We start from the raw sequence: 13305 nt of genomic DNA, 5'->3' as shown, positions 1-13305 counted from the left end.
TGACTTTAACCACATTAGCGTGCAAAAAAGTCAGTTGGTGGAGCTCTTTAAATGTGAGAGGTGAGCTGCTCCAGCAGGGAACACATGGCCAGAAACTGGACCTTTTTCTTTTCATGTCAAATGTCCGTTAACCCCAACCCATCCATCGGAGGCGCTAATGTAGAACAATTACCCCTACGGCTTCACCAATGAATTTATGGAATATATCAATTTTACTATCAGTGACACGACAATGAGACCACAAGAACCAGAAATTTCTAATGCTCTTGTGAAAAAGTGAAACTTGCTTTCCGAGCCAGTGTGACGACAGAAACTCACCCGTTTTACCTCTCAAACATTATTGTGTCCATTTGATTGCTGATAGCCTATTTCAAATCATTTTGAGGGCTCCGAGGTTCGTCTGTGATTTGACCTGTGTCAGGTGCAGATTTGGATCTTCTCCCCTCAGCCAGGGCTGCTGCAGCCCGCTCTGACTCTTCTTAGTGGCGTCCGATGATCTATGGCCACGCTTCCTGACCTATACTGATAATATGTTTGGAATGAAAACCCGGCCGCTCCATGATCTCATCTGGCGGGGCTCCCCTCGGGATATTGAGCGCGCTTTGTTTGGAGATGTGTCTTCATTTCTACCAGTCCGGGACATCCATATTCCCAAATTCCCACCGAGCTGCGTCTCCTCTTTGTGTCGGCCCGGTGACCTTTCCCCCCTAGAGCAGTCCCACTTGATTAGCACATCAGGCGGGACAATGAGTGGTGGCCATGTACACAGCCATTACCCAGAAGCCTTTATCAATGTCAAATATCAATTTAAACCAAGGTTTAAAAAAAATCACCTGAAAACTTGAAATAAAATAGAGATTTTCGTCATTTTTAACAGCTGAATAGAAATTCCGTAAATTCGCCCGTTTTCTCCTCAGCCGGTGATTTTTAGACAGTCAGGTCATCCTTTAAACTTGAATGAGTATAAAGATAAAAGGCGTGGATGTCCTCGTGTTCAACTTCATCTAAACAATTCAATGCACATCAGTGAGGCTGCGGGGAGCTCGTATCCCGCACTAATAACGCACAGCTCGCCTGAAATTACCGCTGAAATGTCTCATTAGAAATGCGGGCACGTCAGCTCACGTTTCCCGCGGAATCAGTCGCGACAATGGCTGCTTTCAGTCGGGGGGGGTCTAAATAATTAAAAAGCGAGAAATAATTACAGTATAAAATTGTAATTATTGGCGGGGGCTGCGGGGGAAGCCTCTCCGTGCTGAAAGGAGAGAGGTTGCGTTCAGGATCGGGTTCAGCATCAATATTGCAGGGAGGTAAAACTGGCGAGAGCAGGTTGCTGACGGGCTGATGATGCTCCCACACACACACACACACACACACCACCTCAGCTGTTCGGTCGTTAGTAGACGAAAAGGAATTGATATGACGTTTCATTATTACCATTAGCTTTTGTTTTTGTTTATTCATATCTGTTTATTTGCGAAATTATAATGACCCATCAGTTCCAAGACTTTTTAGGCATTTTACGCAGCGCCTCCTATCGGCCTTTTTTCAAAGCCGTCATAACTCTCCGTCTGGCGGCCACATTCCCGCACTGAGTGAAAGGCAGTGGTTTCAATATTTCACTGTAACTATTAGTGAATATTCACAAACGTGTTTGAGTCGAGTCTTCGGAAGCTAAAGTGCCCACATCACCGGCAGATTTGTTGTGTCCTGAACACAAGCACGTCCTTTTAAAATGCGATATAATGCAGAAAAAAGGATTTTTAAATTGTTCTTCCTCATCAACCTCTTTATTCGGGTAACGAGAGATGCCGCAAACGTCACTCACCCAAATCACAAAGAGATTTTACGCAACAACATCCAAACACCTTAAACCCAATAATGAATCCCCATCTCTCTCTCTCTCTCTCTCTCTCTCTCTCTCTCTCTCTCTCTCTCTCTCTCTCTCTCTCTTCTCTCTCCCCCTCTCTCATCTTTCTGTGCCTCCCTCTCTTCCTCCATCGTGTTCTGTCGTTCAGGTCTCCGATTGATTTGCGTGAGCTGCGTGGAAGCCTAACAGATGGCGGTGTAACTTGATAAATGAGTCCGGGCCTTTTGTTGTTCTTGCTGCCCTCTGAAGTGCCATCGCTGCTCGGCAGCTGCGGGAGCATCATCCAACCAGCACAGCTGAACTTTGAAAACACACAAGACCGGTTCGGGCAGCGCTCTACACGATGCGTGCGTGCGTCCGAGCCCGAACCCCCACCCAGACCGTTTTTTTAAACATTATTATTGTTGTTATGTTTGCAGACACCTTCAGAGTTTGACTCTTGATTCAACCTCCATGATCACAGATATTATTATTCATCACAGGACCCTGGACCACCAGCCTGCCTCTCAATTTGGGGTCAGCGGGGACCTAATTGTGCGTTTTATTTTTCTGCTCCTGTTTTTGCGCACCGCAATATTTCTCCACTCTTTGTGTGTGTGTGTGTGTGTGTGTGTGTGTGTGTGTGTGTGTGTGTGTGTGTGTGTGTGTGGGGCGAGAGAGGGGAGGGGAAAAGAGAGAGAGGTGCCATGTGCTTCCTGTCACGCCATTCACCTCCTCGACATGTAACGGGATGGAGGTCCTGTTGTCTGCTGCCGCCCGCGCTCACATAAAGTGAAATAAAAGACTCCACCGAGGAGTTCTAATCCTGACACACCGTCTTCTTCGTGGGATCTCTGCTTGGACTGGCAGTCTCTGTGTTTTTGGCCTCTTTTTCTTAATATTTACATTTTTTTCAGATTAAACAGGTTTTGGAGAGCGCCGCCTTTTAATCAGAGAAGGTAAGTAAGCTTTTGAATAACTCTTGGATCCAAAATGCCCCAGCAGGATCTTTTGGTTTTATTTTTATTTTTTCTCCTCATCATATAACACTAATAATTGTGTGGTTATCACCCGTTGGAACTCGTCATTTATTAACAATGGTCTTTCCGTGAATTTACTTGGAATAAAATTCACGCCAGCGGCTCCAGGCTGCGCTGCTGAAGTAAATATGCGCAGGTGAACGTGAGATAGGCCCTCTCAAACCTAATTCCGAGCAACTGTCCCAGGTTAATCTGGGCAGAAGCTTTAATTATATATAGGGCTAGTCTTTTATTAACAATGGGAGGACGCACGGTTAGCTCTGTGTAATTAGCAGCAAAGCTGCTTACAGTTGTTCTTTTCCTCTGTAAGCGCATTGGCGCAGCTCAGGCTGAGTTTTCCTTCTGTCATTATCCGCGTCTAAGAATCTTACGGGACTCTTAAGCATTCGGCCCAGAAGTGCAGATCCGATTTGCAGATAAGAGGAGCAGGTCCACCTCCGCAGGAGCCCGGATAACCTGAGAGAGGAGGCCGAGAGCAGGGAGACGTAATTAACGAAACCCCTAATTGAGTTCACTTTTCAAGAAAGCATAATAATAATAATTATTGTTATTATTATTATTATTATTATTATTATTATTATTATTATTATTAGTAGTAGTAGTAGTAGTAGTAGTAGTAATAGTAGTAGTAGTATATGACGTGCGTAAAATATCGTATAATTAGCATCGTATTCATTAATATATTTTTTTTACTCGACCATCAAAAAAAAAAAAATCCGCCCTGATTTTTCTGCATAGTTTCGCGCTGATGTCTCTGTCTCTCTGCCTTTCTGTGCGCCCACGCGTGACTCCACTTTCCGTTTTGATTGACAGGTCTCCCGGGATGGAGTCGGTGTCCGGACAGCATCGAGACGCGGGACGAGACCCCAGCACACCCCCCGGTTCAAAGCAGGACGCGCAGGGTTTCTCCAGCCCCAGTTCCCTCAAACCAAATCAAGTGAGTGAGACCTCCCTGTACGGAGTGCCCATCGTGTGTTTGGTCATCGACGGTAAGGAGAGGCTGTGCCTGGCGCAGATCTCCAACACGCTCCTGAAAAACTACAGTTACAACGAGATCCATAACCGCCGCGTCGCTTTAGGCATTACCTGCGTGCAGTGCACCCCGGTCCAGCTGGAGCTCCTGCGGCGCGCAGGAGCCATGCCGATCTCCTCCAGGCGCTGCGGCATGATCACCAAACGGGAGGCCGAGAGGCTGTGCAAGTCCTTCCTGGGGGCGCACAGCCCCCCGAAGCTGCCAGAAAATTTCGCTTTCGATGTCTTCCACGAGTGCGCCTGGGGCTCCAGGGGCAGCTTCATACCCGCCAGATACAACAGCTCCAGAGCCAAGTGCATCAAGTGCAGCTTCTGCAACATGTATTTCTCCCCAAACAAATTCATTTTTCACTCCCACCGCACCTCAGAGTCCAAGTATCAGCAGCCGGACGCGGCCAACTTCAACTCGTGGAGGCGCCACCTGAGACTGACAGACGTGAAGTCTGATGATGTGACCCACGCGTGGGAGGATGTAAAGGCTATGTTCAACGGGGGTAGCAGGAAAAGGACTGTGCCCATGGGCGGCTCGGGGATGCCCTCGTCCATGAAATCGCAGTCCTCCCCCAGACTGAGCCAGACGAGCTCCCCGGAGGTCCCCCTCAAAACTTTACGCTGCGAGGAGGATCAGGGCAACAATAACCTGAGTTTGGCAAGCGGCGCACGGACCTACCCAGTCATCCCGGTGCCCAGCAAGAAATTTGGCATGCTCCAGAAAATCCCCCCTCCCCTGTTCCCTCACCACCCCTATGGCTTCCCCACCTATGGACTGTGTCAGAAAAAGAGCGACGGCGCGCTCGACGCCAACAAAACCAACGTGCCTGGCCTGTTTTGGCCTGGCGCGAAAGACACCCTCTACCCCGCTTTCTCCATGTTCTGGCCCGCAGCCGGCGGCCTGCCAATGCCCCCCTACCCGGCGTCTCCGCCAAAACCTCCCCCGGAGCTGTCGGGCGTTCGGCAGAGTGAGCTCGACCTGTCTGACCAAAGCGAGCGCAGCGCAAACACCCCCAAAGAGAGCAGCCAGCACCCGCACCACCAGCAGGAGGGCGGGGAGCGCTGCCCCAGCTCCCACTCCTCCACCGCCAGGAACGACGAGGACAATTTCGGGGACGAGACCCCCCAGAGAAAAATTAACTATATTTCTGCCTTCAGACCAGTGGTCAAAGACGCGGAGACCATCGCAAAACTATACGGCAACCGGGACAGTTTCGGGGTGCGCTCCGGCTACATGTCCCCGGATTTCATCAGCGAGAGTTCCAGCTATAGATCCATGTCACCGGAAAGAGAGAGCGTGGTGGACGAGGACGACGACGACGATCCGGACGTGGATGTGGAGTCCCACCGAGGGCAGGACGAGGATGAACGATCCACATCCGGACTGGGGGGAGCTACCGGGCCTCTCCCGTACCGGAACGGATCTCCGTCGGTGCCGAGGAGGGCCAGGAGCAGTCTGACGCCCCGAGCCCCAGAGCGACGGCATTGGCAGCATCTCCGGAGCGCGCTGGGTCACCAGAAGATGACCGGCGGATGCGTAATGGCTCCCCTCTTCATGAAGTAAGATTAGGTTAAATGAAACTTTAATGATCCCCGCAGGGAAAGCTGAATTCGCAGCGGTGGTGAAGATGATTTCGTGGAAGAGAGGAGAACAATAAGGATAATCAGGATCAACTAGCCTATCATTGTTATTATTATTGCTTTAACGTCCCAATATTCATGAAAATGTGGGATAAATAAGCTGCCGCAGCGAGACCGAGATAGTAGGAGAGAAATGTATCATTTTCTTTACGAGAGCTCTATTGAAAATAATTTAACCTAATTGGTTTCTTTATTCTCAATGAAATATCCTAAATTTGACCTGCTTTTGAACCGAAACCACTCAGGCTCCTTCTCGGACTCAACATCTCCACCTATAGAACAGCAGCGCTTTGAAGGAAGAGAAGAGGCATTAATTACAGGAGAAATTGCAGTAAATGACACATAATTGATCTGCGGTATTAAACACGAAATTTTTGCTTCGTTTTACAGGTGTACGCGCATGAAAAGGGCGCCCTTGTGCTTCTGACAGAGCCTCCGTTTGAGACCAAACAATCGACCAGATCTGAGGGTGACTGGATCCGTTTCTGATATGTTTATTAATGTTAATGTGAACAGTTTTTAACAAGCCGTGTTTGCGTCTGTGTGTGTGTGTGTGTGTGTGTGTGTGTGTGTGTGTGTGTTTGTGTGTGTGGTGTGTGTGTGTGTGTGTGTGTGGGGGTGGGGGGGGGGGGGGGGGGGGGGTGTTGTTGCGCGCGTCCGTGGTGTTCAGGTGTCCATCACTTGTCTGAACCACAGAATCAACGCAATTTGCCGTCTCAGCAGGAGCCAAATGACAGACCAGGTTTATAAATTTAATCCTTAATAGATTTAATCTTTACTTGCTGAGTTCAGCTCGTCAGAAGCTTCTAATAATAATAATTTACAAAAGATGATTTTTCTCGTCCTTTTGTGCAGCTGATGGATCTTTACGCATCGATATCAGCGTGCACGAACGAGATCTGGAGAATATGGCCAAAGGTGAGAGATTTTATTTTTCAGCATTTAAACATGTTAAAAAATATTATAATAATTTTCTCATCTCTTAAAAATGAAATGATCACCACGGAAATCTCGTCAACCTTTTGGTTACCGCATTTAATTCTGTCATATTTATTCTCTCGAAACGAGGCGACTTTGTTTTTCTTTTAAATGTTCACATGCAATTCAAAACCGATTCGGATCCGTCCTTGAAATAAACTTGAATTTACCTCGTGCTTTCGAGTAGTTAAATACCCGATTTTCAATTAGATATCCTGCACCATTTCAAACGCTAAAGATGAAAATGCGAATTTACATTTGTTCAGGCCTACAGTGTTTCCCCAATTTGTTAACCACTTAATCACGAGATGTGGGTGTTTTGGCTTATTATTGTAAGAGGAAATCGTTTAGAGGCTATTAATATTTTAACGAACTGAGCCATAACCCCGAGGCGCAGCAGCTAATTATTTTACAACGCTTGGAAAAACCCTGGGACTCCATTATTATCGTCTCAGGCTCCGGGCGATGCATGGCAATTACTGTGGCAGCGGCGAGAGGAAAGCGGTTAAATGGCTGTTATCGCGGGTGTAAACGCACCTGAAGTCGGTTTACTGAGCTGACATCAATCTCAGAAACTCAGTGTTTCACTGACGGATGTGAAGCAGCGGAGGGAGGGAGGGAGGGAGGCGCTGAGGCTCGGCAGCATCCTCCTCTCCTGCCTGCTCCTCAGCGCTGCTGGGATGGAGCGACTCCTGCAGATGAAAATAATGTCCTGTTTTTGGTTGTGGCGCCGCCAGAGGAACTGCAGAAGCAGCTCGTGGAACAAGTTGAGCTGAGGAAAAAGCTGGAGCGAGAATTTCAGCATCTGAAAGGTAAGGCTAGCATTCATGTGTTCATTTATTTATGCAGCGTTCACGCAGTAGAATGTCTCTGTGGAACCGGAAAGAAAAGATTTCCACACACAACTTTCTTGGATAGAATGGAAATTTAATACAGAGTGTGCAGCTTAGAATATCAGAGATGGTCAAAAGATCCAATATGAGCAGTAAAATATGGGTCTGAAATTAAAAAAGGCTCATAGAAATAGAGGAGAAATGGGGTCATGATAGCCAGGGTGTGTGTGTGTGTGTGTGTGTGTGTGTGTGGTGTGTGTGTGTGTGTGTGTGTGTAAGAGAGAGAGAGACCAAAATTCCGATCCTAAATCAAACAACCTTTTGTAAGTTTCACCACCTAAAAAATTCCTCCTGTTCATCATCTTGTTGATTCCCTTTTTCTTTGCCAGCCGACAGATTCATGATCTGTTCCTCTCACTAAAGGATCAGAACCTCGTGGTGCCTTATTCAACCCTATTTTAGCTGAGGATCTAAAAAAAAGGATAATTGTTTTCACGTTTAGTTTAGTTCTGCGCCCAGTTCTGCAGCTTAAAGCTTCAGAAAAGACACATTCTGTTAATGGTGACTTGTGTCTTTGAAAAGCCTCCATCTGATGTGGCCTTTGCTACTCTTCAGATAATTTTCAGGATCAAATGAAGCGTGAGCTGTCCTACAGAGAGGAAATGGTCCAGCAGCTGCAGATCGTTCGAGGTTAGTCTCTCTGTCTGTCTCTCTTTCGGTTTTTAAAGCAGATGTAGATCGATGCTCTTCAAAGATCTGCCCCAAAAACAGTTTCAGTAACACAGACTTCATCAATCGGCCGTAACCAACGAGCTTCTAAACTGTGGGAGCAAAAAAGAAAAGTGACACTTGCATATTGAGACATTGGCCATTGGTGTCCAGCCTGCTTCCTGGAAACGCCACATTTCTTTCCCTCCTGCAGCCGAGTGGATTATTAGATATCAAACGGTGAAACTGAAGCTGTGCTGTTTTGTTTGCAAAGGTTATTTTCTCCTAAATCATCCTCTGGAAAATTGAATAGACAGACCATAATGCAGGGCTGTATCGGTTACATGCAGTAGACAGCAACTAATGCCACCGGCTAAAGGGCCGGTGTAACGTTACAGTAGTTTAAATACAGGGTTCAAGTACACGCAGGGGTCAGTCTGAATACCACAGGGCACAGGGCGTGCACGCTACACTCCTCCACCTACTCACACTCACCCTTTTTATCCCCTCTTTTAACCAATTGTCATTATTATTTTATTTTTGGATAGACACTTTGTGCAGCGAGTTGGATCAAGAGAGAAAGGCTCGTTATGCAATACAGCAGAAGCTAAAAGGTAACATTTATCTGCTACCGCCTGGCAAAACCCCCCCAAAACATAACACACGCCCCCAAAAACACGTATGCAAGTGCTACTTTTTAAACACGGAGCCGTTCAGTGTGTGTGCAGAGGAGTGATAGATCCCCTGATGCTGAGCAGAGCCGGTGAAAGACTCCGGCTCTGGTTCTTCCATCTGGACGTTCTGGCGTTACGCAAAGATGCAGCAGACAGAGATGAATGAGTGCAGGTTCCGATCAGACAGTGAAGCTGCAGCACACGTTAGCGTTGTGCTCAGCGCTCTGTGGCCACGCTTCATTCCTGATCTCTCTGGGTCAACAGTGTTTTTTCACCCCTTTCATGGGGCGTCCACTCACCAGCACCGGCACCGGGCCCACGTTCCACTGTGGGCTGTTGTTTTACCCTGAGTGATTGTGCGTCAGTCGTTGTTTGTGTCTTGTGCACGTTCTCACTGATGGATCCGCTCCTCCCCAGAAGCTCACGACGCCCTTCACCATTTCTCTTGCAAGATGCTCACCCCTCGCCAGTGCAGCGGAGCCTGCGCCTTCAAACCGCCGCTGCTGCCTCCGTAGCCATCCGGCACGACGCTGCGTCTGACCCCAACACAGCCAAAAAATACACACGCGCACACACACACACACACACACACACACACACACACACACACACACACACATGCATAGCAGCATGGAGAGTTCAGGAGTAATATGAAAGATTATTCTGTAAAAACACACTAAGCACTTGAAATAACACTGGACCAAAAAAAACTAAAATAAAAAACAGGATTTGACTGCTGTTAATTTGATGTGTTGAGTCAAAGGAAGGTGAAGGTGCAGAGCTGGAACCAAGAAGTCTCTTCAAATCAAAGTTCCCTGATTTTTAGCTAAAAAAACACTGAATACATATGCGTATATATGCTGTATATCCTGTGACGATGTGCAATGACTTGTATAATTGTGATATTGAGTTAAAAATCCTCATTATTTAGATTCATTTGCTTGTTTGAATGTCTGAGTTTTTGCAAATATCGCTTGTTTCTCTGTCCCTGCTTTAATTTATTGTTTAGAGTACTGATTCCAATGTTGTGTTTGTTGTTAAGCACTTTAAACGGGCGACCTTTCTAAATTGGATCATGCCGTGTTAAACCAAATTCCTTGTCAAAAATGTTTAAAGGTAGAGGAAATTATTAATTAAGCACTTGCTTCAACAAATGTGCAGGTTTGACATCAAGAATAAAAGCTTCTTTTTTCCGCCCCTGCTATTGTTGTTATTTTGAACCTGTCTTAAGCCATTTATCAATGTACATTTTAAATGTCTGACCTAAATCCCACAGCATAATTTTCCCTGTCACGTTCCTGTCCATCACTCTGTGTATCTGTGAGTCCAGAACTCTTTATCACGCACAACGATCTGATATAATTAGCTTTGTAAATCCACACCCAAGTACTCACAAACCCCGAACAGTTGTTAAAGAAATAAAAAGATTTCTTACACAATCCACCCGTTCCTGTATGTATCCAGGTCAATAATAAAACGTGAAAGCTATTTTTCTGCCTCGTTTTTGGGTCCCCCGGCGAGCGACCGCCGCCTATCGGTTGAATCCGGTAATGCGCCTGCTTAGCCTGCTCATATTTCATCTTATTGTATTTTAGTCCAACATGATCTCTTTCATTAGGCGGTTCCATCAGTGGATGACATGTCCAGTCAACTTATAACGTTTGATGTGGAGTCAGGGGAGCGAGCTGATCTAATTGTGAAATCTAATTCTTCTGATGGGAGGACTAATAGATATTGATCACGCGGCTCTTGCTCCATACTGATGCACACATAATGCCACTGCTGCACAATGAATGTTAATTTTCTGTGAATGTTATTGCCCTCTTCGACAAAGCTGCTTCTCTTCCAATATTAACAAGAAGCTCGAAGCCTGAAAACAACTGAAATGTGCTGGCAATAGGGGTTTGGTGTTTTTATTTAGCTGAGAATGGAGGCAGCGATAGGAACCATTGTGTAGGCACAACTGTGTTCCACCATTTGTGGTTATTTCTGTGGTTTTATGGTGGTTTTGTTGATTTGAGCTAGAACTTTTATTTATTTATTTATTTTTTTGCAGCGTCCTTGGATTTTATACCATTTTAATTTTGTTTTATTAATATGTTGCTCTTTCTATCCCAGCTCTGCAACCCTTTTAGTTCATTTTTTGGTGATTTTTATTTGTTTGTTTTATTTAATCTCATTATCCTCTTGGCTACTGTCTCCTTTTGATTTTATTATGGTCAGATTTGACATTTAGCAACATTTGACATTTTCGTGTAGATTTCTGTTGCTGTGGATTGCATCCAGAAATAATAATAAGTTTGTTTTATTCACTTTGGGATTGTTTCTGCTTCCTTCTTTGGTCACTTTCTGCTCTTTTGTGTCTCCAGGTTGTCATTTTGTCTCGTTGTGGTTAGATGTGTGTTGTATTTTTGTACCTTATGTGTGAGTATAGGTTTCGTTTGGGTGATTCATGATATATTTCAGTGAAATTAGAAGCTTTTATTCTCAGTGTTTTGGGGGTTTTGTGCCCATTTTTTGTAAATTCTGTCATAATCTAGTGGTCACACAGTAGCTCTGCACCCTTCAGTGAGTCTCTGTCCTGACTCATTATTTTGTGATAATATTAATTTCATGCCACGTTGTGAAATCCAAGAAGGTGAAATCCATGCATTGCGATATCAGGCCTGTTTTAGTTTGCAGTTTCCACATTGTTCTGCAGTATTTGCATCACTACTTCATGCCTTGTGTGGTCAGACAACACCTGTCCCATCGACAATACAACAGATGGTGGTGATACATAATGATAGCATAAAACCTCCATAATTCCCTCTGTATGTAACAAGCTGCAGAACTAGTTTGTCAATAGATTCTTTGTAGGAACCTCAAGGGATCATCCATTGTCCCATAATGGATTTGGGCCTGGAGCTTAATGTGTTTCTTGAAATAATGATTTTTGTCCCCTTTTTAATTCTGTATAAAAGCAAGATACCAGTGCTGAGGAAATAAATCAGCCTGCTTAAGATGAAAGATACAGGCTCTTAAAAGTGTGCTTGTAAGATTGGTAAATAATTTTATGAATAGATAAAAATGGATATATTTTTCTTCTGTGACTGTAAAGACCACATCTATTCACGATTGGGAGATTTTGTAAAACACCCCTTTTCGATCTGTTCTATTCCGTCGGATTTTTTTTAATCTGCGTGAAATGCTGCATTTCTTTCTGGCTTCATTTGAAGTGAAATGCTGCCACCTACCGGCAGTGTGTGCACACTGTTGTCCTAAACGCAGGAGTGCTCCACAGTCACGTCACATTTTACAATGAATTTACCTTTTGACAACAAAATAAAAAATAAATGGAATCAGAGAAAAATAATTCACATTTAATGTTGTTCTGTATATGGTTAGTGTGAGTGTTAAATGGTTTCCTTTTTAACTAAACATTTAGTAATAAGAAGTAACATGACGTCAGGACTTACCATGTGTGAAGTGTTATGCCTGTTAATTGTCTTAAAACGACACAAATGAGTACTGATTATGATGGTATTGTTTTTGTTTTTAAATTTAATTTAAATTTGAAGCCTACAGGTACAACATACAGTACTGTGTCTCCATGTTTAATACTCGAGTCTCAGGTCAGTTTTAGTATTTGGAAATAGAACGATTGAAGACTTTTTGGTATGACCGGTCTTTTAAATTACCTTTTCCACAGAATAAAGAATGTATTCAGTCGGTCAGCTGCCTGACTATGAGCCATGATGACCTTAACTCTAATCTGGATCTGCTTTGGAGAAAGTAGGGCTTCCAGTCTGACCTGGGTTCATTACCAAGTTCGCCATTTAGGCAGAAAATACAATATCTGTTTATTTGTCATGTCAATTGAGATGATGAGTAGAAACAAAGAACAGACATTAATTATGTGCGATAGTGTGTTATAAATATATTAGTTCAAACTGCAACATGCAAACAATTGAATTTAATTAAAAGACTATTTTACTTTTGCGACAAGAAACTGGAATTATTGTGAAAATCGCTCAATCGCAAGTGAAAAAACCGACATTTTTAAATGAATGGATTCTAGAATTATAGAGAAAGAGCTAGAAAACGTCGTTGCATGTGGAAATAATACGAAAAGAAGTTACTGAAAGAAGACATACATTCAAATAATGGACTGGGGGTTCATTCTATTCAGTTCCTTTCTATGACTTTCCGTCACATTCTCGGACGTTCTACATTCTGTAGCTTTATTTTCCAATCATCGCTAATGCAATTGAACGCACCCGGTGCGCGTTCTCGCGGCCCTCCGCTCGTCCCAGTCATGTGACAAGTCCTCAGCACGCCTGCGCAAAGAAATACAAGATGGCGGAGAGTGCGGAACTGAAGGTAAGGCGCAGCCCGAAATCATTACAAATTTCTCGGTTACCGAGGCTTTGGGTGTCATGTCGCACAGCCCGTCAATGATTTAAACGTCAGGGCACAGAGATGTTGTCGGAGCTGGAGTTTATTGCTTCAACAAAGCAGCAACTTTGTTGAATACGGGATCGCCGAAGCTGGCGCGGGCATGTTTATGTTGATATTGA

At 44.7% G+C, this 13305-nt stretch overlaps 2 protein-coding genes across 2 annotated transcripts in view; both read left to right on the top strand.

Moving 5' to 3' along the window:
• Positions 1-2023: 2023 nt before the first annotated feature.
• Positions 2024-9943, top strand: LOC130516128 (SKI family transcriptional corepressor 1 homolog-B-like). The gene is given in 10 exon segments (XM_057016940.1): positions 2024-2808; positions 3703-5279; positions 5282-5472; positions 5944-6022; positions 6224-6295; positions 6409-6471; positions 7269-7343; positions 7980-8054; positions 8621-8686; positions 9164-9943. Coding segments are annotated over 9 exon segments (2286 nt in total). The 5' UTR covers positions 2024-2808; positions 3703-3712; the 3' UTR covers positions 9262-9943.
• Positions 9944-13061: 3118 nt separating this feature from the next.
• The window catches only part of LOC130516135 (E3 SUMO-protein ligase PIAS1-like), a 29278-nt gene continuing 29034 nt past the window's right edge, over positions 13062-13305 (top strand). Inside the window, exon 1 of the mRNA XM_057016961.1 lies at positions 13062-13108. Coding sequence (XP_056872941.1) covers positions 13085-13108 — 24 coding nt within the window. The 5' untranslated portion in view covers positions 13062-13084. The remainder of the gene's footprint in view (positions 13109-13305) is intronic.

The sequence above is a fragment of the Takifugu flavidus genome, chromosome 2, assembly GCF_003711565.1.
Source record: "Takifugu flavidus isolate HTHZ2018 chromosome 2, ASM371156v2, whole genome shotgun sequence".
Taxonomy (NCBI): Eukaryota; Metazoa; Chordata; class Actinopteri; order Tetraodontiformes; family Tetraodontidae; genus Takifugu; species Takifugu flavidus.
The sequence above is the reverse complement of the archived record's forward strand: the minus strand, read 5'-3'. Positions and strand labels throughout refer to the sequence as shown.